Here is a 26,079-nt window from a genome sequence, read left to right as displayed (position 1 = left end):
ACCCCAAATTCATCGACCCCGCTGCCCCACCCAAGCTGCGCTGGTCTGCTTTGAGATGGACTGTGATGATGTAGTGATGGGGCACTGCCCTGCAGCGGTTTCTAGGTAGGGTTTTGTGTGTGTTTGTTGATTGGGCAGCCTCGAGGCTGTGTTCCCATTGCCATGGAAATGCACACTGGGCAGGAAGACAGCGGACATGCTGCAAGCTCTAGCACCCCAGGTCTAGGCCAGGAGTAGAATTCCAATATGACCCACACCAGCCTTGTTTATGAGACAAATCATGCGACTTGGCTGTGAAGGGTGGGCCCTGAAGGTTTCTTAGACGGCAGCTAAAGTAACAATAGGCCCCAAACCTCACCCAGCACTTAACCCAACCTTTTTGAACTTGAGATTTAACATTTTTCTTTTTACATTTCCTCCTGGCCTTTGTGCATCCTGCTTTCTGGCAGGGATCAAAAGCAAAACGAGGACTCTGCTCACCAGATTTACGACCTAGTGGAAACCACATCTTGGTGCACTTGTGGCTGTTTACTTGTATCAGCCCTCTCAAGCTTTGCCTATCGCTGCTCTGCAGGCATGCTGAAACCAGGGGGATTGGTACCAGCTGCAAATTGCCCATGTACACAGTGTGTCTGTGTACCACTACCCTTTAGTGGATGGCATCAGAACTGCTTTGAGTGAGTATTATCATGGCTCTGCCTAGTGGCTGGAGGCCCAGATCTGATAAAAGCCCTACTATAGCAAATGGAGAGTCTCCTTTAGCTCAGGGAGTAGAAGCTTGTGTCTATGGCACAGGAGAAGCTGAGTTCTCTCCCTGCTTATGGCTGTGAAGTCCAGGCATCCATGGAGTACATGTCAGAGGTGACAGCCCTTTGTCTGGAGAAAAGAAGAGAGGGAAGACCATGGGAAGAGAAGAAGCCAAGATTTCTCCCTCCCGTGGTCTGCCTAGGAGGGGAGATGGAGGGAGTGGAGAGCGCTGGGGCATGGGTGGAAACAGGAAGAGCAACAGGATTGAATTATTGAATTATGAAGGGCAGTCTCTTTTTTCCAGTGGGGGATTAATTTAGGCCGGGAGGAGGGTGCAGAGGGAGGGACAGGCATGGCCAGATTGGAGCCTGTTGAGATTGCGCTGGGTCTGTGCAACATCTCTGGAGTGGTCCTAGAGCCATGCAAGATGCATGGTGGCACAAAACATCCATCAGGTGACTCTGCTCTAGAGGCAGCATGGAGATTAAGCTCACATGACGCCAACGATCAATTCCTTCTGGCTCCTAGTGCTGACAGCAACGTGCAGCTCCCAGATGGCTCTGTTCCAATTCTCACTACTTTGTTCAAGACTACCTGGAGACAGGCCCAGAACAAAACCCAGAGCCAAATTCCCCTGAACTTTTGGAAGGTTGAGACCTAGAGCCAAACATTGCTGCTTGAGCTCATCTCTAAACATAACACAGAGGAGCCTCTCCAGAGTCACTGATAAGTGGATTCCTCATTTTCATTCCTGATCCAGCATGGGGGGTAGGGGAGGGAGAGGAGTATGGAAGTGGGGGCCATCCATGTCACATCAAGCAGATGGTGAAGAAATCAGCCCAGGGTAGCTCTAGTCCTTTAACAGCTCTGCTACTCATTGCCATATATTATAGCATCAGATACAATGGCAAAAAGCAGTTGGTACCTCAATAATAATGTTAATTTCCTGTATCATAGTGATTGAAAAAGGATTTTATTTCATTGGTTGGCTCAAAAATATAGTTGCACTGTATCACCTGTAATAGCTTTAAACCTTTCACTGATCACATATGGGTTCATTGAGCTATTGTGGTGCAAGACCAGAAGCCTTAGTCCTGATCCACAAAGGCTGGGTCCAGATCCAAAGTTCAGAGGGGACAGGGTAGTGTTTGGCTCTGGGGCTTTGTTCTGAGGTCCACCCATTCCTCCGTTATGGAGCCTGGGGAAATATAACACCATATGCAGCTGCAGCTGTCCCTGCAATAGTATTACTTAGGGTATATTTACACTGCAAAAGCTGTGCACAGCCTAGCAAATCTGACCTAGCTTGAATCCAGCTAGTGCAGGTAACAACAACCAAAAAGCCAGTGCAGTGTGGGCTAGTAAGCTGAGTACATACCCAGGGCTTGTACTACCTGCCCTGTGCTGTTTTCATTGCTATTGTTAGCCATTCTAGCTAGATTCATGCTAACCCCAGTAGACTAGCCCTGCACAGCTTTTGTGGTATAGACATACCCAGAGGGTACTTAACACAGTACCCCTTAGCGTAGTCACACTGAATTTACTTTGCATCAGCTTCGTGAAGAGTAAAATTCACTCCTTGTCAGAGAGCCAGCACAAGGATCTATTCACCACTTAGATCTTACTTAAGCTCTCCTTGCTGGTTTTCGCCACAAGGGAGAATGTTTCCATTTGTATCCTTCACTTGGCTAGTCAGTTTGACCCTCTGTTGTTAGTCAATTTCATTTCCAGTTTTCATTCCCTTAATCCCTGTGACACTGCACCTGATATTCTTCACAGTGATATTATGATATGATTATGGCATGATCATGATGCATTTTGTACAAGAGGGGTCATGTGAGGTGTCATTGGAAAAGTTATGATTTGCTGAATATAATTATGCTATTTGTATGCATGTTTCATTTTGTATCTGAAGTTTTGAAATACAGATCCCTAGTCAATATTCATATGGGCTTACTCGGGAAAACACCCACAGCCAGCCTTTCAGGTACAACAATGAGGAAGTCGGACGGGGCTCATGACCAATCAGCAAAGAAAATGGACTAATGGCATTCGGGGCTGTATAAGTAGGAGATTGCCAGCAGATCGAGAGATGTGATAATTCCCCTCTATTTGGCATTGGTGAGGCCTCATCTGGAGTACTGTGTCCAGTTTTGGGGCCTGCACCACAAGAAGGATGTGGAAAAATTGGAGAGAGTCCAGCAGAGGGCCACAAAAATGATTAGGGGTTGGAGCACATGACTGATGAGGAGAGGCTGAGGGAACTGGGATTATTTAGTCTGCAGAAGAGAAGAATAAGGGGGGATTTGATAGCTGCTTTCAACTACCTGAAAGGGGGTTCCAAAGAGGATGGATCTAGACTGTTCTCAGTGGTAGCAGATGACAGAACAAGGAGTAATGGTCTCAAGTTGCAGTGTGGGAGGTTTAGGTTGGATATTAGGAAAAACTTTTTTTACTAGGAGGGTGGTGAAGCACCAGAATGGGTTACCTAGGGAGGTGGTGGAATCTCCTTCCTTAGAGGTTTTTAAGGTCAGGCTTTACAAAGCCCTGGCTGGGTTGATTTAGTTGGGGATTGGTCCTGCTTTGAGCAGGGGGTTGGACTAGATGACCTCATGAGGTCCCTTCCAACTCTGATATTCTATGATTCTATGACTGTGGAATAGTTTAACCTTCCTGTGGGCGTTTTGACTAGCCTGTAAGCAATGGTTGCTATAACACTGCAAGATCATGTGACCAGACCACATGTCTCTGGACTTCAGAGATCAGTATTTTCCTCACAGATTGGGCTGGGAACCAAGTTTTAAAACAAAGGGTTCCCACCCTATGCTAATGCTATATAAGGCAGGGGAGTGACATCATCTGTTCTTCTTCACTCCCCACATGAGAAGACTCCTGGAAACACCTGAGGAACAAAGACTGAACTGTGAGGAAGTGCTAGACCCAGGTTAAAGGGATTTCTAGCCTGTGTATGAAGTCCTGAGAAACCCAAGCTGTAAAGTGCTTTAAGAATCTACAAGTCTGCCTGTACCATCAGTTAGGGTGAGAATCTGCTATTCTTATCCAATCTGTCTAGTATAATGAACTTAAGTTGCATTTTTGTTTATTTGCTAGGTAATCCACCTTGATCTGTTTGCTATCCCTTATAATCACTTAAAATCTATCTTGTGTAGTTAATAAATTTATTTTATGTTTTAATCTAAACCAGTGAGTTTGGAATGAAGTGTGTGGGAATCTTAGCTCAGATAGGCTGTTGCATATTCCTCTCCACATTGAGGAAGGAAGTGGCGAAATCTATGAGCTGTAGTTCCCTGTACAGTGCAAGACAGTATAATTTTGGGTTTATGCTCCAGAGGGGCATGCACGCCTGAGGAGCTGAGAGTTACTTTGGCTTTAGTCAGAGACCCTGCATGTAACTGCAGCTGGGTGTGTTCCTACCTCTGTATATGCTGGTGGAAATGTAAGACCAGGAGCGTGTCTGCAGCTTGTCACAGCAGTACAGTTTGAGAAGGAGCCCAGGCTGGTGGGTTAGAGGGCTCGCTGGCACCCCAGTTCCAGGTGGCACCCCATGGGGAACCTGTCACAATCCCCCTGCCCTGTTGGTGTTGGATTTACAACACTGCAGGGAAAAGTTTAACAGTAATTTTTAAAAAAATTATAAAACAACCTGATGTGATTATTATTTTTCTTTTAAATCATAAACTAAAATATTTCCAGTCATATTAGGTATTTTTTAATCCCTTCTGGCTTTTTAAACAAAATATAAATACTCAGTTTACAACATCCCTTTAAACTGAATAAAAATTAAAACTCCACGCCAGATTCTGATCTCAGGTTCACCAATGTAAATCAAGAGTAACCCCTCTGACTGTGACGTCAGTACTAAGTGGCGTTACATTGCTTTACTTAAGTTGTCAATTCTTTGGATGGGGAACGGCTTGTTCTGTATCTGAACAGCACTTAGCACAATGGGGCCTGGGTCCATGACTCGGACTGCTAGGCACTATGGCAATACAAATAATAAAATAACTTTTTATTAACATTACAGTTACTGAGAGCAGATTTTAGCCCTAGAGATTTGGCTAAATGTTAGGTATCCTAAAGCAGAACAATTTGGGCTTGATTTCAGAAGCCCTGAATACCCACTATTCCAGCTGAAGGCAATGGGAACTGCAGGTGCTCAGTACCTCTGACAATCAGACCCAAGAAGTCTTAGACTGAGCACTCAAGAACATAGACAAAACCAGAAGTCGCATTTGAAACTTTTCACCTTAGTTCCTATTTGGGGTGCATTGGTGTCAGATTATAAATAATAAAATACACCCAGATCACAGCTGTATTCTTACTGTGAGGCTGGGGACTAGGATTTGTAACGTCACTAGCAAGCCTGCACAAAAATACAGCCCCATATTGTACAGCTGGGCACAGTTTAGACTATAGAGCTATCTACCGATATAGCATGTAATCTGCAGATACTGGTAGTGCCTGGTACAGTAATAACCTTTGTTTTATTTAACCTAAATCATCAGCAAACTCCACTTGGAAACAGAGAAAAGCCCCAAGATTGAAGAAAAGTATAAAAATATTTAAAATAATCACTCATTTCCCTCATGTTCTTAAAATTGAGAAATACTTTTTTGGTTTCTAGGGGCTACTGGAATGGAGAAACGTTTTATACCCCACTGTATCATGCACCCCAGAAGCGGACATCTCAAGCACCATCTTGAAAGTGTTGAATTTGGGTTGGGAGGTGGGGTCAGGTGTCATGCGTCCCTCCCTGTTTGGATCAAGACCTACAAGGGGAAAATAAGAGCACTCAGCAAGTGGTTGGAAAATGCTCATTCCTCCCCCGCCCCCACCAAAAAATAAAGTCCTGTGTGGCCCTTCCCCTGCCCCTTTTTTTTGGCAAAGATGTGTTTAGTAAAAATTTTCAATTTTTGAAAACCAAAAACTAAACTGAAAAACTAATATGTTTACTGGAAATATGCAAAATGGTCAAAAAGCTAATTTCCACTGAAAAAAAATTTCAATGGAAAAATTTGACTAAATTTATTGTGGCTTGTTATGTGAAGGGAGGGGTAGCCCAGCTAAGGTTCAGCTGTCAACTAGCACAGCCATCATGGCCCAGATCCTGAAAGGGAGTTAGGTACCAGAGAGCTACAGAACAATCTGGAAATCCCAGACCCCATAAAATACAGCCTGGTCTTCCCTGGGATCTGGAGGACCTGTGGATGAAACCCTGGCCCCACTGAAATCAATGGCAAAGCTCCCACTGATGTTAATGGGGCCAGAATTTCAGCCTGTGAGTTTAATTGAAATCCACAACTCGTAGAATGCTGGCAAGGCATCCTGTCCCACTGCGGCATGGAGCACTGGTGGGGGAAGCAGCTCCCAGGACCCCTAGCAGTGCCTGGCAGGAATCCCTCCATCTTGTAAGGCTGTGTGATGTCTGTAGCCCGCACTCCTCCCTGACAGTGCCTTGGCTGGCCATGGGAGTTTTTTTTTTTTTTTTCCCATTCAGGATCAAGCGTGAGCCAGTTGCAAAGTATGTTTTTTATGAGAAAAATGTAAAGAAAAATAATTTAATTTCCCCCCCCCCTTGGTTACTGTGTCCAAACCAACTGCTGTCACTTGGCAGTCCTGGGAGAGCTTCTCCCCAGCAGTCCTGTTTGTGCTGGTTTCCCTAGCTGTGCGCTTATAGTGTTCACAGAGACACCACAGTGCTTCCCAAACACGCACAGAGAGGTTTGCGATGGGACCTGTGTAGGGGCAACCCTGGGCTGAGGAGGGGCAAGGTGGGGGATGGTGGGGCTGGGGACAGAACACAACGTGTTTCTGTGCTCCTGGCTTGTGAAGCAGGCTGTTTGGGAGCTGCCAGCACTGGTGGAAGTTAGAGCAGCCCTGAGGTTGCTCTAACTTGTTCCAGGGTCAAACTGACCTTATCCAGTGGAAAGGTAGCATAATTCCCCTACGTGCACCAAGTGCTGCTTTGACTCACTTGGGTAACTAGCACCTTTGGCTGAGGCTCTACATGTGCTTCACAGACAATCCCTTAATCATCATGCCCCCTGTGCAAAGATTCACCACACCTTACAGGTTGAGACCTAAGGAGGTTAAAGGCCTGATTTCTAGAGGTGGCGAAGTCAATGAGAGCGGCTAGTGCTCAGCACCTCTGAAAACCAAGCCAAAGTGACTTGCCCATAGTCACCCAGTGGATCAGTGGCAGAGGTGGGACGAGGCCCCAGAGCTCCGGGTCCCTAGTCATGTGTTTGAACTACCTTAGGCTGTGCAAAGCAGCAGAGTGTGGGGAACAAGCCTGCACAGGCCTGGCATGGGGGAAGCACGTGGTAGGAGTGGAGGAAATGACATAAGAGGCACGTGGTGTTTCTTGCTTAAGAATTAACGATGGAGACATCTCATGGGAATGGTGTTGATGAGACCACAGCCTAACATTGAGCAAGGGAGCAAAGCAAGGTATGTTTAGTTCTGTGGCAGAGGGCTGCTTGGGGAGCAGATCATTCTGAAGGTGGCAGCTGGATACAGAACTACTCCATTTCAGGTGGCAACTGTTGCTCCACTAGACCAGGGGGTCTCAAACTGTGGGTTGGGACCCCATTTTAATGGAGTCACCCAGACAGGTGATGGCCCTGGGCCCCACCATGTCTGAAACCCAAGCCCAATCCCCACCCCCCAGGGCTAAGGTTACATGCCCCCCGCCCAGGGTAGAAGTCATTGGGTTTCAGCTTTGCCTCTACCCCCCATCCAGGCCAACAAGGCTCAGTCTTTTGTCCCCTCTCCTGGGGCTGTGTAGTAATTTTTGTTGTCAGAAGAGGGTCATGCAATAAAGTTTGAGAATTGCTGCACTAGACTCTCAAGTCTAGTTCTGGAAAGACCTGTCTCTCTCCCCCCCCCCATTCAAGTACTATTTCTGCATTTCCCATGCCCCTCCCCAATAGCAACTTCCTGGCAGCTCCATCCTCACATTTCCCTTTTCATCCTTAAGTCCACACCATCAAGAAGTGATGGAGGCAGAAGAAGAAAGAGGTGAGATGCTTGGACACAGCAGCAACGGGCAGGGCCACCCAGAGGATTCAGGGGGCGTGGGGCAAAGCGGGGGAGCTTGTACTCAACAGGCGGCGCTCTGAGTCTGCGGTGGCGGCATTTCGGCAGCAGGGGGCCCTTCAGTCGCTCTGCGTCTTCGGCAGCACTGAAGGGCCCCCTGCCGCCAAAATGGTGCCGAAGACCTGGAGCGACTGAAGGGCCCCCCGCTGCTGAAATGCCGCTGAAGACCCGGACCGCCGCCGGGTGAGGAAAGGATTCTCGGCCAGGGCTTGCGGGGCCTGGGGCAAATGATCCCACTTGCCCCCACCTCTGGGCGGTCCTGGCAATGGGCACCATGGAAGAACCCAGGGAGACAGACAAGGAATGGGAAGAGTTTCACGAGTGCTCTTACTGGGCAATTTTGCAGTTTGTAGTGGCAACGTAGCGTCCAGTATAGTGAATATTGCACCTCACAACATTGTTTGTGAAGTCTGACTCCAGCACCATGTACTTGGGGTTCACTTGAACCTGAGAAAACAAGACAAAGACCACATCAGGAAACAGTTCCTCTGATAATGGAGGTGGAGAGAGAGAGAGAGAGAGAAAGAGAGCGCGCTTGTAAGTTAGTCAGGGCAAGGACTAGCTACGACTCTGTGGTTGTACAGCACCTAGTGCAACGGGGCCTAGTTCTTGGCAGGTCCCTAGGCTCTACTGTAATGTACATTATCATATGTAGCTAGATTTTTTTGCAATGAAAAATGCACATTTATGGGATGTGGGGGGGGGGTAATTCCTTTTAGGGAAATAAACTGTCATGGGCAGTTCTGCTTTTATACTGTCACATTTTTTAGTTTTAGGATTTCTTCTAAAGGTAAAATGCCTCCACTTTCTTCCAAGAAAACAGCTTGTCATCCTGAGGCAACCATCTTGCTTCTCTGTAGCAAATGGTAAAAAAAAAAAAAAGTGTAAACAAAGTCAAATTCAGCCCTGGTGTAATTGGGCTTAGCTTCCCTTGAACTGAATGGCATTGTGCCTGCTTGTAGCAGGGCTTAATTTGGTCCTACAAATGTGTTTGAGTATGAGTACACAATGGCTCTCTTTCCATCTGTTCTCAGGGGTGACCAGCTATTGTTTAATTTTCATACCCCTCCCCCACCCCCACTGTTGCAAGTTATGCATTGGCAATTAGCAGTGACTAGCCCTCCATGCAGTTGCTTCTGTCCTCAGAAGAATGTCTGATCAGCCCTGTTATTCACATGCTGTGTGGATGGATGTTCACAACCAAGGGGACCGGCAATGGGGCCGTGGACACACACAAACCAAAATCCAGTACCATAGATTTCATGAGTAACTGCCTAGCTCTATTCATGGCAATGGCCCATACAGAGAAGTCCTACATTACAGGGAAACCAACCTTTAGGATGTAATTTCCAGGCTGAATGTCTGTTATGTCAATCCATTGGCAATCGATGTCAGCATTGTAGGTGTCATAGCAACCGGGACTCAAGCCCTGACAGAAGGAAAGAGCAGGGCTCATGTCATAAGGCCCAGACAGAACCATCAGTTCATCTAGTCTGACCTGCATAATACAGGTCTTTATAATACTTTGTTTTTTATCTTCAGCATTTCTCATTTTTCCTTTTCTGTTGTTCCCTCTCTTTCTTTATATAGAAATATGTTCAGGAATTACCCACACTGCTCAATTCTGTGCAGGTGGCCTGCCTAGTCTGCGACTTCTGCTAATGCAAAACACATTTTCCTCCCAGGAGCAGTGTTGCAGAGTCCATTCCATGTGAGCAAAGTAATCCAGTTCAGGTTCTTCTCTTTCCCAAGGGCTGCATGCAGAGTCCATTCCGGGTGGACACCATAATCCAGTTCAGGTGTTTTGAATGAAAGGGAATGAGCAGTCTGAGGACTCTGTCCATTAAATGTGATGCCTGTTATGGCTATATGAAAATACTGGAATGGATTCCTGTGCCCATCTGGAATAACTATTTTACCTCATTTCAGGAAAAATTGGTGCATCTGTGTTTTGCTCACCCCAGCACTCAAAGCATCCTCTGGTAGCTAGTGGCTCACCTGCCTCATGCCCCTTCTGGACCCCAGTGCCCTTTACCTCAGGGTTCTGCCCCAGCAGTACCCCCACACTCTGGGTCTCCCCTCCCAGGGGAACCCCCAACCCTCTACACCCACCTTGCCTCAGTGGCTACTGCTAGTCATCATCTAGCCCCCACTCACTGGGACAAACTGCAGTCTGTCACGGCCACTCACCATTAGCAAGGAGGTTAGATCAGCTGCCTCTGCCTAATCCCAGGCTGCACTTCCCAGCCCCAGTACCTGCATAGGCCCTTAACAAGGCCTCAGCCTGGGGAGTTGCCAGGCTGGAGCTCCCCAGCACTGCTCTGTTTCAGGTACCCTATTCCCAGTCAGCTAGGTATTTCTCCCTCCAAGACTCCTCCCTGAGCCCTTATAACAGGGCCAGGTGTGGCCTGATTGGGGCGAGGCCCCAGCTGTTGCTGCTTCCCCAATCAGCCTAGCTTTTTTCCCACCAGAGCAGGGTAACTGCCTAGCTACACCTATATAGGTGAGCATCAGAAAGATTCAAGTGTAGAGTGCATATTAGTTCTATATACATATAAAAGCACTACTGAGTGCTCAGCCAAAGATACTGCTGCCTTGGGTGCCTCTCCTTCCCCAGCACTGGGCAAGCCCAGGAAACAGAGGCGCCAGAACTGGGGGAGGGGGAGCCTTGCCAGTCCACTTTTCACCAGGGTGGACTCTGCCCCCTTCTCCTCCTCTCCAACCCCCTAGCCAGGCCAGTGTGGAGGGACCCCGTCTGGGGAGCCTGGGCAGCAGCTGTGGGGGAGACTGGGTCCCTCCACCTGCCAGGGGTGTGAGGCGGTTGAGGGCACCCCTGGCCCGTGTTCCCCGCCCAGGGCAGATGGAGGGACCCAGGCTCCCCACAGCTGCCCGTCTGGCTCATATCATAGCCGGGCTATAGCTCTGAGGCCCTTTTCCTCCCCTCCTCCCCCGGGCTGGAGCCAGGTCTGGGAGAGCGGCGCTGGCAGCTGTGGGGAGCCTGGGTCCCTCTATGTGCCCTGGGCGGGGAGCCCAGGACACAGACAGGGGGCTGCTTTCGCTCCCCAGCCCCACTTTGGCTTGGCGGGGGGTGGATCACCCCCCCCCTTTGGGGAAGTGCCAGGAAATCAATAGGACATGTCCACCTGAGCCTTCTTGATATTCCAGAGGGAGGTGTAACACCTGCACTGGTATGATGCCATGAGGGAGATTCCTGACCAGGTTTGGACACTCACTAATCCCTTCCCCAGCTCCCAGAGGTGACTGTCCCTGCCCACTCACACAGCTGGGTGTCCTAGGAGACTGGGTCCAGTAGGGGAAGAAAGCCCTGCACTAAATCGCAGTCAGAAGGTGGAGTGGCCCCGGATCTATTGGATACATCTCCCCCTCCTCTCACCTGGGTATGTGAAGTGCAGGCATAGCGCTTCAGGTTCCCAAAGTCGCAGGTGGTATCCTCCAGACAGAAGCTAGCCTTGTGGCCCTCGGCCACCTTCCTCCCCGTGGGCGCATCCAGCAGGTCGTAGTGGCTGAACTCGTCCATGCTGTGGTAGTGCCTGGGGAAAACCCAGGGCAGAGGCATGTACAGGGCCAGCTCCAGGCACCAGCTTCTCAAGCAGGTGCTTGGGGCGGCCGCTCCGGAGAGGGGCGGCACGTCCAGGTATTCGGCAGCAATTCGGCGGACGGTCCCTCACTCCGCCTGGGAGCGAAGGACCTCCTGCCGAATTGCTGCCGCAGATCACGATTGCGGCTTTTTTTTGTTTGTTTGTTTTGTTTTAGCTGCTTGGGGCGGCCAAAACCCTGGAGCCGGCCCTGGGCATGTACCACAGAGCTATTCACACATGCATGCTGGGTGGGTGCAGGGGCATCAGAGCAGCCAGGAGTGGGTGGGGGCAGGGAACGTGGCAGGATCCCAGATCCTCCCCACCTCACATCGGGAAAATGCTGTGGCTCTGAGCAATGGAGTGTGCGGCTTCTTGAAAACCACCTGCTCCCATAACACATCAATCACAGCATTAGAAGCCCAACCTTCTTTTTGCCCATGGTGCTCAGTTCAGGGGTCTGTGATGATGTGGCCTGACCCGTTGGGTGGGGAGGGATAGCTCAGTGGTTTGAGCATTGGCCTGCTAAACCCAGGGTTGTGAGCTCAGTCCTTGAGGGGGCCACTTGGGGATCTGGGGCAAAATCAGTACTTGGTCCTGCTAGTGAAGGCAGGGGGCTGGACTTGATGACCTTTCAAGGTCCCTTTCAGTTCTAGGAGATGGGATATCTCCATTAATTCTAATTCTTCACCCTGAGCAGCATGGGGCTTATGGATACATGAAGGGGAGCTGGCAGGGAAATGGGGTGGGATAAATAAATTTTGCAGAGAAAGGAAGAAAGAAAAGAGGAGCAGAGGAAAAAAGAAAGAAGAAAAGGGTTGGAGTGAGGGAACAAGAAAAATGGAGAGAGGAAGGCAAGGTGGGTGCAGGAATGGAGGAGGCCAGTCCATTGATCTATAGCCAGGGGTGGCTCTCACCCTCAGCATATTGACGTAGGCCCCAATTCAGCAAAACGCTGAAGCATGTGCTCAAGCTACTTTACTGAGCCAGAGCCTGGGTGGCTCCCCATGGCTGGATACCAGCCTCTGCCCACCAAAGGAAGGTCCCAGTGGCAAGGCCCTGTCACCCAGAGATGGACTAGTAAGGTGCTGAAGAGTGCCAAGTTCTCCTCAACTTACTGGTGGCAGCTGTGCCACTCCCAGTTGTGGCGGGGGCGGTTGGGCAGGAAATCTGCTGTGCCCTGGTTCTTCACCCGCTGCGGGAACCTCAGCAGCACCCGGATGTCATAGTCGGTGGCCTCGGGGGTGTAGGCAGTGCTGAAGGGGTTAAAAGGAAGGAAATGGGGGAGATGGGTGAAAGTCACTTCACCCTGAAAGCAGCTGGGGACAGCTCAGCACTGGAGGGGCTGAGGGATGGGGCTGGGTGAGCTTCTACTTGGAGCGGAGGGAATTTTTTTCAGTGAATAGATTTTTTTGCTGAAAAATGCATTTTTTTTTGGCTCAAAAAAACTGTTCCTGAATTTGGGTTAAAGCTGATGTATCCCTTTTGGATTTGATTTTAAGTCAAAACTTTTCGTTTCAGCTTTTCAGTTTGAAGCAGCATTTTCTTTTCCAATGTGGCTAGTTAAAAAAACAAATGGGTGGTAGTGGTGAAAACACATGAAGATGGCTGAATCAGAACAAAAAACTTGAAAGCAGATTAATTTCAAAACGAATGCAACATTCCAAAATTAGATTTTCCAAGTTTTCAATTTAATGAAATATTTTGAAAAAACATAGTTTTCGTTCGAATTGAACCGGCCTTTTCTTCAGCCTAACTGAAAAATCCATTATTTGCTCCATTCAGCTTGTTATAACCTGCCCCTGGGGGTGGGAGGTGGGGGTAAAATGCTTAGTCCTATTTCCAGGCAATTTGGGCTTATTCTAACATTTATTCAGTTGATGAGAACTTTTCTATTGATTTCAATAGCTGTTGCAGCAGACCAGATTTTCAAAGGAGCTCAGGGTCAGATTCCCAGATGCTCATCACCCAAGTTCAGCATTAGATTTTGCCAATGGACTCCACTCCCAGTAGTAGGGTGACCATATTTCCCAAAGGGAAAATGGGACACCACACAGGGCTGGCCTGAGGCGCCCGCCTCCCTCCCCGCTCCTCGCCGCCTCCGTGTGGCGCTGGGGAGGGCATTGCTGCTTGCTTGAGCCCTGCCTTCTCCCCAATCAGGGCTGGCACTACTGCTTGCCCCCCCCGATAGGTTCCTCTGCACCCCACTTTTCTGACAAAACTGGGCATTTGTCCTGTTTGCTCTTGCCAACTGATCAAGTCAGCAAAAGCAAATGGGACAAATGCCCACTTTTGCCAAAAAAGTTGGGATGGCCGGGACAGGGCTTAAAAAAGGGACGGTCCCGACCAAAATGGGATATGGTCACCATATAGTTAGGCTCCCAAATAAGGGCCAAATTTTCACCAGGGCTCATCCCTCAATGACTCCCGGTGTGACGCTGATGGGCAGATTGTCAAAAGAGCTCAGCGAACAATATGCACCCAGTGCTCTGGGTTCTGGTGAAAATCTGGTCCCTTATTTTGGTGTCTAGAGCGCTGAGTTCTTCTGAGTATTCTGGCTGTAGCAAGTGGCTCTTTGAAGCTTTGCTCAGCAGTATGGGAGCTAGAGCAGATTTGAAAAATAACAGCAAATAAATCTGTATTAAGATTCTCCTTAGCGGAAAAAAGATTTTTTTTTTTTTTAAAAAAAGGACAGAGCCTCCCCACCTTGCAAAGTCATCCCCCCCAAACTCTCAGCACTCACATTTCCCCCTTTTATTACCATCATGGCATACCCTGTTAAAGAAGATCAGAAGCTGCTCCACATTGGCGAGGAGATCTCACTTCTTCTACCAGGAAAAGGCTCTGCTACCCCATTGGAGGAAAAGGGTTATACAGAGTGTGACAAGGCTGAGGCATCAATTGCTAAATTGTTGGGTTTAAGTGGTGCTAAATTTGCTGTCCCCCATCGTAGAGTCCAGCTGAGAACAGCTGCCCAGCTCCGAGTGGGCTCCTCACACAAAGTTCATTTTGAGCACAGGAACTGATTGCAATTCTATGTGTGCTCTCAACTTTACAGTGCGGAGAAGCTGAGATGAGTCATTGCAAGGGGAACAAAAATACATCAAGTAAAATAACCCAGTCCCTCATTAAGATCACTACGAGCCACATCTGCTAATACTGTGCATTCCAAGGCACATCTGCTTAATTAAGGCCAGATTCTGATACCCTTACTTCTGTCAAACACCTTACTACATTGTTGTTAATGGCCTATGTGCAGAGTAATATACTACCCAATGTGTGCAGCAATATCAGAATCTGGTCCTTACTAAGCAAAGGCAATGTTTCATTATATTTAGCACAGCACTGCCTTAAGCAGCTAAAGAAATGCCAAGTAAATTCCAGAGACTATTATTGCTGTTGGCATCTATCTGTCTAATTTAATAGAACATAATCACCAATATATTCAGTGTATGAACCAGGAAGAACAGTTACACTAATCTTCAAATTCCACTGAATCCACAGTGAATGAGGGTAGATTTTCATAAGCACAAATTATTTTTTCTAATAAAAAAAGTCTTCATTGAAATATTTTGACCCTTCTCGGAAATCTGGACATGTGCCGAAAAGGGCTGTACAATAGTAAAAAAAGAATCCTCAGATTCATTCTCTCCTAGACTTCCTGTTTAGTGCCTTTGCTGGCCACATGTTTGCACATCTCTGAATTCACAGCTGGCACCGGAAGCGGAAATGTTATTGCAATATCTCTTCCTGTTCAACCAGAACCAAGCAGTTCTTGGGACTACCCACATGATCTATGGGCCCCAAAAGCTTTCCAAATTCAACCAGATTTTTGGCTAACCCATCATTAATATCAAGGTAGCGACAACAGTATCACGAACTCCAAACATTCAAAAATCATGAGTTGGTCATTCAAAAATCACGAGATCGTTCAAAATCATTCAAAAATCATTGTCTTAAAAATCATGAGATTGAAAAAAATTGGATTCTTTTTCTTTGTCTTCAGGTTTCTGGGCCTTTAAGTTTCATGTTTTAAGCTTTTCTCTTCAACCACGAGGGTTAGAAACTTCTTTTATAAAGGAAAGTTCAGATTCTCCCCTAATCTCCTGACTCCAGGAGCTGGGGATTCAGAGAGAACCCCAAATAGCACAAAACTCATGATATAATCACAAGAGTTGGCAACATGGGATCACCCATCTCCTTACCTGGCGAGGCACTTTTCCTCAGCAGCACAGCGAAGAGAATAGAGGTGAGCTCTCTGGATGTAGGTGGAGGCCTGGACATAGTTTGGATCAGGTACTAAGTCAGGGAGGCCTGTAAAAGATGGAGATGCAGCCTGAGAAAAACCTGAAAATACACCAGCCACTTAAAGACTGACGGGAGCTGCTCGCTGTGTGCATCTGACACAGCAGTATTCTCAGACTTGGAGGCAGCTGCTCCTAACCTTGTTGGGAAGGCTTGCCTTGGTGACTGCCATGTTTTTTTAATTTCAGCTAGAGATGGAAAATCCTCCTTGCTTCCCCCCTCTAACCCCCGTTTCATTGGCAAATCAAACTCTTACATTTCCAAAGGCTGGCTACTCCATCCAGCCTCCTGGAACTGATTAAATGAAAGATTCCATTGGCTGGGTTACCCATCAGATTTGCCATTGATTGTGGCTTCTTTTCCCTTCCAAACCAGCAGAGATAGCAATTACTTTACTACCAACCTGGCTGGGGATACAGCACCTGAAATGAGTTCTTCCTATTTAATGATTTATTTTTAAGTGAATTTAGTGGGCATGAAAGGTGTTAAATTAACAATCTTGGTAACATGCTAGGGAATCCACAGACAAGTGATAGCACAGAAATCAGTAAAGGAAGCTTTTGATCTCTTCACTCCTTTTGGCGAGACCACACCACCTCTCCGGGTGATTTACTAGGAATCTGAAAAGGAAAAGAGCAGGGCCGGCGCAACCCATTAGACTCATAGACTTTAAGGTCAGAAGGGACCATTATGATCATCTAGTCTGATCTCCCGCATGATGCAGGCCACAAAAGCTAACCCACCCACTCATGGAATTATTCTCTCCCTTGTCTCAGCTGTTGATGTCCCCAAATCATGATTTAAAGACTTCAAGTCGCAGAGAATCCTCCAGCAAGCGACCCCTGCCCCATGCTGCGGAGGAAGGCGAAAAACCTCCAGGGCCTCTGCCAATCTACCCTGGAGGAAAATTCCTTCCCAACCCCAAATATGGCGATCAGCTGAACCCCGAGCATGCGAGCAAGATTCTCCAGCCAGACCCTCCGGAAAAAAGTTCTCTGTAGTAACTTTTAATATCCCATCATTGACCATTGTTACTAATTACCAGCGATGGCACGTTATTGACCTATTGACTAAAATCACGTTATCCCATCAAACCATCCCCTCCATAAACTTATCAAGCTTAATCTTAAAGCCAGAGAGGTCTTTTGCCCCCACTGTTTCCCTCGGAAGGCTGTTCCAGAACTTCACCCCTCTGATGGTTAGAAACCTTTGTCTAATTTCAAGCCTAAACTTCCCGACGGCCAGTTTATATCCATTTGTTCTCGTGTCCACATTAGTACTGAGCTGAAATAATTCCTCTCCCTCCCTGGTATTTATCCCTCTGATATATTTAAAGAGTGCAATCATATCCCCCCTCAGCCTTCTTTTGGTTAAGGTAAACAAACCGAGCTCTTCGAGTCTCCTTTCATACGACAGGTTTTCCATTTCTCGGATCATCCTAGTGGCCCTTCTCTGTACCCGTTCCAGTTTGTATTCATCCTTTTTAAACATGGGAGACCAGGGCGCTAACATTTGGGGGGCAGCGACCGGATCTTTGGCCGTGCTGGTCGTCGTCGGTATTTTGGGGGCGGGACCTTCCGCCGCCTAGGGCGGCAAAAAAGCTGGCAGCACTCCTGGAAAAGAGGCTGCCAAGATGCTGTGCATTCTAGTTCTGGGTGCTGTGATGGTTACAAATGGTACTGACAGGGCTTTTCCAGGGAACTAATGCCCTCTGCATTAGACAAATCTGTTTGCTTAAATTCTCTCTTGATGTTCCACTGAACTCAGAATGTGTCATACTCAGAAAGGGGAGGGCATAATCTTGGCCCCAGTGAAGTCAATGGGAGTTTTGTGTTTGGCCTCAATGGGGTCAAGATTTCACCCCGAATGTTCATCCTTTCCTCTGAATTCATTGACTGGTGCTTGGTCCTGTTTTAATGTTGTTCCACTTCAGCATTGCTTGCATCTTAAATACATGTGGTATTTTCATTTTTATAAAAAAATCCAAGTTACTTCCAGATATCTCCATTTCTGTGTTACTGCAGCATTTCCAGTGTGCAATGGTGCAGGGCGGGAAGGAGATCTATTGCTTTTTCATGTTTATTTTGTGTGTCAAAATGAAAAGCACAGCATTTTGAGGGAGGACAGGGATATGCGATGGTTAGAGCTGGGGAACTGAGTGTCTAGGCTATTACCTTCTATTCCCTGCTCTACTACTGTGTGCTGTTAGCCAGATCTCTTAGCCTGTCTGTGCCAAGTTTCCCCATCTCTAAATGGGAGAAACAGAATGGCTCTGTCTCTTTGGAATGTTGTGAGGCTTAAATACCGAGTGGTTGTAAAGTACTTTGAGATCCTTTGATGAAATGTGCTATCGAAGGCAAACATTTTTATTATTCACTTATGTGGAAATGTTTGATAGATAGATAGAGTTCACTAAGGGCCCAATCCAACTCATGTTAAAGTCATTGGAAAAAAAAAAAACTATCATTGGGGATTGGATTGAATTATTATTCAGTGGGTTAGATTGAGCTCTAAACTCCCGAAGTCCTGTCCCAGCAAGCACAGGGATCCACAGAAAGGTGTGTGTGTGAGGGGGGCAGGATTCTCTGGGGACAGACAGACTCTCCTTTGGTTATTCCCAAGACCTGGTCAGGAATGTGGCAGGGATATCACCAGGACATTACAAACACAAGTTTCAGGAATTCTGACCAGGCAAAGGATCTGGGGATGGGCTTGTGGTGAAATACACTTGGACTATATACAAAAGTTGGCGGCAGAATGCTAACGTAACTTACATTGATCAAACCTTATAGGATAGACATAGTCTGTGAAACCAACAAGCTGGATACTAGTGAGCGGAGAATGATTATTTCAACACTACAAAAGGGCTGTTGCTGCCTTGCTGGAGTATGGGACACCGTAACTCTGGTTGAGATATAACAGGAGAGAGATTAATATTTGGCAAAAGTACAGAAGGTGGCAAATAGGGAGCTAATCTAGTTATAAGAAGAGGTGAAGGGCCAAGATTTACCTTCCTTTGCACTGAAAGGGATGTATGATGCAGATGTTTCCACAGCTAAACAGGAAAGAGAAGGTGGTGCCATAGGTGCTGACTCTGTGGGTGTTGCAGGGCTGGAGCACCCACGAAAAAAAATTAGTGGATACTTAGCACCCACCGGTAGCTAGCTCCTCCCCCTTCTGCTCCCACCCAGTGCCTCCTGCCCGCTGAAGATCAGCTGTTCCATGGCATGCGGGAGGTGGTGGGCAGAGGGGGAGAAGCAGTAATGGGAAGAGGCAGGGCAGCGGTCGGGCGGGGGTGGGGGGAAGGGGTGGAGTGGAGGTGGGACTTGGGGTGGAGCGGGGATTGAGCACCTCCAGGGAAAGGAAGAAGCCGGAGCCTGTGGGTGGTGCCATCAAAAGGTCAATTGCAGAAATCAGAGCTGCAAAGTCTGTAGGTGGCCAGCCGATGCAGGCTTCTCCTCCATTTTTAAGTACATCAGAAGCAGGAAGCCAGCTAAACAACCAGTGGGGCGACTAGACGATTGAGATGTTAATGGAGCATTCAAGGACGATAAGGTCATTGTGGAGAAACTAAATGAATTCGTTGCATTGGTCTTCACGGCTGAGAATGCGAGGGAGATTCCCAAACGTGAGCCATTCTTTTTAGGTGACAAATCTGAGGAACTGTTCCATATTGAGGGGTCATTAGAGGAGATTTTGGAACAAATTGATAAATTAAACAGTAATAAGTCACCAGGACCAGATGACATTCACCCAAGAGTTCTGAAGGAACTCATGTGAAATTGCAGAACTTCTAACTGTGGTATGCAACCTTTAAATCATTTAAATCACCTTCTGTACCAAAATGACTGGAGGATAGATAATGGGACACCAATTTTTTTAAAGGGCTCCAGAGGTGATCCCGGCAATTACAGCCTGACATCAGTACCGGGCAAACTGTTTGAAACTATAGTAAAGAACAGAATTGTCAGCCACATAGATGAACATAATTTTGGGGGAAAAGTCAACATGGTTTTTGTAAAGGGAAATCATGCCTCATCAATCTACTAGAATTCTTTGAGGGGCTCATCAAGCATATGGACAAGGGGGATCCAGTGGATATAATGTACTTAGATTTTCAGAAAGTCTTTGACAAGGTCCCTCACCAAAGGCTCTTAAGCAAAGTAAGCTGTCATGAGCAGGGCTGGCTCTGCTTGCCACCCATCATAGCGCCGCCACAACACACCCCCACAGCACTGCGCCGCCACCCCCCCTCGCAGAGCGCCGCACTGCTGAACCCCCCCAGCCCCCCGCAGAGCGCCGCCAAACCCCCTCCAGCCCACTGCAGAGCGCCGCACTGCAAACCCCTCCCAGCCCCCTGCGGAGCGCCACCGAGCCCCCCCAGCCCCCTGCAGAGCGCCGCCAAACCTCCCCAGCCCTCCGCGGACCGCTGAACATGCCAGCCCCTGTGGAGCGCCGCCGAACCCCCCTGCCGAACCCCCCAGTCCCCCGTGGAGCGCTGCTGAACCCCCCCCCCCACTGCGGAGCGCTGTGCCGCCGAACACTCCCGCCACTACACACACCTCCCGCCGAGCGCAGCTAAACGCCCCCACTGCCGAGCCATGCTGCTGAACACACCCTCCCCGGGGAGTGCCCCGCCGCACCACCCCCCCTCCCAGAGCGCCGCTGCCGAATCCCCCCCCAGCCGCCAAAACAAAAACAACCCACCCCAACCCCAGCGCCGTCCGACTGAACCCCCCCACAAAAAAACGAAAAACCCTGAGCGTCCCTCGCCACCCCAAGATTGGCCGCCCCAAGCACATGCTTGGTCGGCTGGTGCCTGGAGCCAGCCCTGGTCATGAGATAAGAGGGAAGGACCAGGGAGCTTTGCGACCAGGGGCTGCTAACAGGGAGTTTCGCAAGGGAGTTCTCCAGGTGAAGGAGGAGCAATACAGCACCCTTTTGGGGTAAGTGACTGTCTGTAGTGTGTGTTTGTTTGTGTTTGAGGGTTACTTGCTGTGAGCTGAGCTTGTGTTTGTCAGTCTGTTTGTTTGGTTTTGGTTGTTTGAAGGACCGTGTGCTGTGGCTGGCAGTTGGAAGGTTTGAAAGCTAGAAGTCTCTGGTAAGTGGCTGAGCCTTCATCAGTGGGCGGGGCATTCATACAGGCCAGGGCTTTATAAAGCAGCGCACAAGTGACCAGGGAGCTTTGCGACCAGGGGCTGCTAACAGGGAGTTTCGCAAGGGAGTTTGGAAGGGAGCAGGAAGGGGGCGAGGGTCCCTTGCCAGTTCCATCTGTTCTCTCTTGATTCCTCTTAATACCTATAAAGCAACTACATTCATAACTTTTCGCTTAAACAACCCTTTCAGCTGACAGGGGGCTGCAGACGGGAGTTTGACAGAGGGAGGCTTACGATGGTTAGGAAGACCCGCAACACCTGTGCCAGCACTGCTACTGTCTCCTCCACCTGTGCCTGTAGCCAGACAGAGTGCCTAAGCATGGATGCCTCTACCCAGATCCTGGTGTGGTTTTGCAAAGACTGTAACTTGCAATTTCCACTTACTGATATCCAGACTGAGGGGACCATTCAATGTGAGAGGTGCCTGCTGGTGGAATCTCTCAGGCAGCAGGTGGGAGAGCTACAGGAGGAGGTGGCTAGGTTGAGGAGCATCCATATCCATGAGCAATTCCTCGACAGTGTCCATGTGGAGACAGCTGAGGTAGCTGTCCCAGTACACAGGACTGCTGATACACCACTGGTGGAGGAGGAGATGGCTCAGGGTGGACACTGGCAGCTGGTTACTTCTGGCAGCAGGCAGTGCTCCACCCTTGCTCCGAACCCTCCTGCCGTGGTTATAGGTAACCGTTATGCTCTTCTTGACACAGGAAAGAAGGAATCACTCCCTACAGTAAAGGAGGAGAAGCCTCGTACCCCTAAGGCTGGAAAGTCTGCTGCCACCACTGCGAATAGGAAACGTAGGGTAGTGGTGGTCGGAGACTCTCTGCTGAGGGGGACGGAGGCGCCCATCTGTCGCCCTGACATTTCATCTCGGGAGGTATGCTGCCTGCCGGGGGCCCGTATCCGAGACGTTACGGAGGCATTGTCGAGGATTATCCAGCCCTCTGACTACTACCCCATGCTACTCATCCATGTGGGCACAAATGATACTGCGCGGTGTGACACTGAGCGGATCAAGAGTGACTACAGGGCTCTGGGAGTACGGGTGAAGGAGTTTGGAGCGCAGGTGGTATTCTCTTCAATTCTTCCTGTCAAAGGTAGGGGCCCGGGCAGAGACAGATGCATCATGGAGGTGAATGCCTGGCTGCGAAGATGGTGTCGCCAGGAGGGCTTTGGCTTCCTAGACCACGGGATGCTATTCGAGGAAGGACTGCTAGGCAGAGATGGCGTTCACCTTTCGAGGAGAGGAAAGACCCTATTCGGACACAGACTGGCTAACCTAGTGAGGAGGGCTTTAAACTAGGTTCGACGGGGACAGGTGAGCAAAGCCCGCAGGTAAGTGGGGAACATGGAGACCAGGGAGATGGGTCGGAAACGAGAGGGAGTGTGGGCTATATTGGCAGAGAGAAAGGAGAGTCGGGACAAAACTGGGAGGAAAGATCAAACCAGTATCTTAGATGCCTATATACAAATGCAAGAAGTATGGGGAATAAGCAGGAAGAACTGGAAGTGCTAATAAATAAATACAACTATGACATTGTTGGCATCACTGAAACTTGGTGGGATAATACACATGATTGGAATGTTGGTGTGGATGGGTACAGCTTGCTCAGGAAGGATAGACAGGGGAAAAAGGGAGGAGGTGTTGCCTTATATATTAAAAATATACACACTTGGACTGAGGTAGAGATGGACACAGGAGACGGAAGTGTTGAGAGTCTCTGGGTTAGGCTTAAAGGGGCAAAAAACAAGGGAGATGTCATGCTAGGAGTCTACTACAGGCCACCTAACCAGGTGGAAGAGGTGGATGAGGCTTTTTTCAAGCAACTAACAAAATCATCCAAAGCCCAAGATTTGGTGGTGATGGGGGACTTCAACTATCCGGATATATGTTGGGAAAATAGCACAGACTATCCAACAAATTCTTGGACTGCATTGGAGACAACTTTTTATTTCAGAAGGTTGAAAAAGCTACTAGGGGGGAAGCTGTTCTAGACTTGATTTTAACAAATAGGGAGGAACTCGTTGAGAATGTGAAAGTAGAAGGCAGCCTGGGTGAAAGTGATCATGAAATCATAGAGTTTGCAATTCTAAGGAAGGGTAGAAGGGAGAACAGCAAAATAGAGACAATGGATTTCAGGAAGGCAGATTTTGGGAAGCTCAGAGAGCTGATAGGTAAGGTCCCATGGGAATCAAGACTGAGGGGAAAAACAACTGAGGAGAGTTGGCAGTTTTTCAAAGGGACACTATTAAGGGCCCAAAAGCAAGCTATTCCGCTGGTTAGGAAAGATAGAAAATGTGGCAAAAGACCACCTTGGCTTAACCACGAGATCTTGCACGATCTAAAAAATAAAAAGGAGTCATATAAAAAATGGAAACTAGGACAGATTACAAAGGATGAATATAGGCAAACAACACAGGAATGCAGGGGCAAGATTAGAAAGGCAAAGGCACAAAATGAGCTCAAACTAGCTACGGGAATAAAAGGAAACAAGAAGACTTTTTATCAATACATTAGAAGCAAGAGGAAGACCAAAGACAGGGTAGGCCCACTGCTTAGTGAAGAGGGAGAAACAGTAACAGGAAACTTGGAAATGGCAGAGATGCTTAATGACTTCTTTGTTTCGGTCTTCACCGAGAAGTCTGAAGGAATGCCTAACATAGTGAATGCTAATGGGAAGGGGGTAGGTTTAGCAGATAAAATAAAAAAAGAACAAGTTAAAAATCACTTAGAAAAGTTAGATGCCTGCAAGTCACCTGGGCCTGATGAAATGCATCCTAGAATACTCAAGGAGCTAATAGAGGAGGTATCTGAGCCTCTAGCTATTATCTTTGGAAAGTCATGGGAGACGGGAGAGATTCCAGAAGACTGGAAAAGGGCAAATATAGTGCCCATCTATAAAAAGGGAAATAAAAACAACCCAGGTAACTACAGACCAGTTAGTTTAACTTCTGTGCCAGGGAAGATAATGGAGCAAGTAATTAAGGAAATCATCTGCAAACACTTGGAAGGTGGTAAGGTGATAGGGAACAGCCAGCATGGATTTGTGAAGAACAAATCATGACAAACCAATCTGATAGCTTTCTTTGATAGGATAACGAGCCTTGTGGATAAGGGTGAAGCGGTGGATGTGGTATACCTAGACTTTAGTAAGGCATTTGATACGGTCTCGCATGATATTCTTATCGATAAACTAGGCAAATACAAATTAGATGGGGCTACTATAAGGTGGGTGCATAACTGGCTGGATAACCGTACTCAGAGAGTTGTTATTAATGGTTCCCAATCCTGCTGGAAAGGCGTAACGAGTGGGGTTCCGCAGGGGTCTGTTTTGGGACCGGCTCTGTTCAATATCTTCATCAACGACTTAGATATTGGCATAGAAAGTACGCTTATTAAGTTTGCGGATGATACCAAACTGGGAGGGATTGCAACTACTTTGGAGGACAGGGTCATAATTCAAAATGATCTGGACAAATTGGAGAAATGGTCTGAGTTAAACAGGATGAAGTTTAACAAAGACAAATGCAAAGTGCTACACTTAGGAAGGAAAAATCAATTTCACACATACAGAATGGGAAAAGACTGTCTAGGAAGGAGTACGGCAGAAAGGGATCTAGGGGTTATAGTGGACCACAAGCTAAATATGAGTCAACAGTGTGATGCTGTTGCAAAAAAAGCAAACATGATTCTGGGATGCATTAACAGGTGTGTTGTGAGCAAGACACGAGAAGTCATTCTTCCGCTCTACTCTGCTCTGGTTAGGCCTCAGCTGGAGTATTGTGTCCAGTTCTGGGCACCGCATTTTAAAAAAGATGTGGAGAAATTGGAAAGGGTCCAAAGAAGAGCAACAAGAATGATTAAAGGTCTTGAGAACATGACCTATGAAGGAAGGCTGAAAGAACTGGGTTTGTTTAGTTTGGAAAAGAGAAGACAGAGGGGACATGATAGCAGTTTTCAGGTATCTAAAAGGGTGTCATAAGGAGGAGGGAGAGAACTTGTTCACCTTAGCCTCTAAGGATAGAACCAGAAACAATGGGTTTAAACTGCAGCAAGGGAGGTCTAGGTTGGACATTAGGAAAAAGTTCCTAACTGTCAGGGTGGTTAAACACTGGAACAAATTGCCTAGGGAGGTTGTGGAATCTCCGTCTCTGGAGATATTTAAGAGTAGGTTAGATAAATGTCTATCAGGGATGGTCTAGACAGTATTTGGTCCTGCCATGCGGGCAGGGGACTGGACTCGATGACCTCTCGAGGTCCCTTCCAGTCCTATAATCTATGAATCTATGTATCAGTAACTGGTTAAAAGATAGGAAACAAAGGATAGGAATAAATAGTCAGTTTTCAGAATGGAGAGAGGTAAATACTAGTGTCTGCCAGGGGTCTGTACTGGGACTAGTACTATTCAACATATTCATAAATGATCTGGAAAAAGGGGTAAACATTGAAGTGGCAAAATTTGCAGATGATACAAAACTTCTTAGGTTATGTCTAAAGCAGACTGCAAAGAGTTACAAAAGGATCTCACAAAACTAGGTGACGGGGCAACAAAATGACAGATGAAATTCAATGTTGATAAGTGCAAAGTAATTCACACTGGAAAACATAATCCCAACTATACATATAAAATGATGGGGTCTAAATTAGCTGTTACCATTCAAGAAAGAGATCTTGGAGTCATTGTGGATAGTTCTCTGAAAACCTCGGCTCAACATGCAGTGGCAGTCAAAAAAGCTAACAGAATGTTGGGAATCATTAAGAAAAGGATAGATAATAAGACAGAAAGTATCATATTGCCTCTATATAAATTCATGATGTGCCCACATTTTGAACACTGCATGCAGATGTGGTCATTCCATCTCAAAAAGGATATATTGGAATTGGAAAAGATTCAAAAAAAGGCAACAAAAATGATTGGGGTATGGAACAACTTCCATGTGAGGAGAGATTAATAAGACTGGGACTTTTCAGCTTGGAAAAGAGACGACTAAGGGGGAATATGACAGAGGTCTATCAAATCATGACTGGTATGGAGAAAGTAAATAAGGAAGTGTAATAGGTCCGTGCCGGGGCTCGACCCTTCCGGGCAGGAGGGGAGCCACACCGACTCACTACTGGGGGGGGCGGGGAGAACAAGCAGTCCGTTAGTCCAGAA

General features: G+C 47.6%; 1 protein-coding gene across 1 annotated transcript in view; it reads right to left on the bottom strand.

Moving 5' to 3' along the window:
• Positions 1-4,762: 4,762 nt before the first annotated feature.
• The window catches only part of LOXL1 (lysyl oxidase like 1), a 43,413-nt gene continuing 22,096 nt past the window's right edge, over positions 4,763-26,079 (bottom strand). Inside the window, exons 2-7 of the mRNA XM_054042607.1 lie at positions 15,668-15,776; positions 12,581-12,718; positions 11,261-11,417; positions 9,200-9,295; positions 8,198-8,313; positions 4,763-5,537 (exon numbers count right to left, since the gene is read on the bottom strand). Coding sequence (XP_053898582.1) covers positions 5,531-5,537; positions 8,198-8,313; positions 9,200-9,295; positions 11,261-11,417; positions 12,581-12,718; positions 15,668-15,776 — 623 coding nt within the window. The 3' untranslated portion in view covers positions 4,763-5,530. The remainder of the gene's footprint in view (positions 5,538-8,197; positions 8,314-9,199; positions 9,296-11,260; positions 11,418-12,580; positions 12,719-15,667; positions 15,777-26,079) is intronic.

Source organism: Malaclemys terrapin, chromosome 10 (assembly GCF_027887155.1).
Source record: "Malaclemys terrapin pileata isolate rMalTer1 chromosome 10, rMalTer1.hap1, whole genome shotgun sequence".
Taxonomy (NCBI): Eukaryota; Metazoa; Chordata; order Testudines; family Emydidae; genus Malaclemys; species Malaclemys terrapin.
Note: the sequence above shows the minus strand (reverse complement) of the source record. Positions and strands in the feature narration are given on the sequence as shown.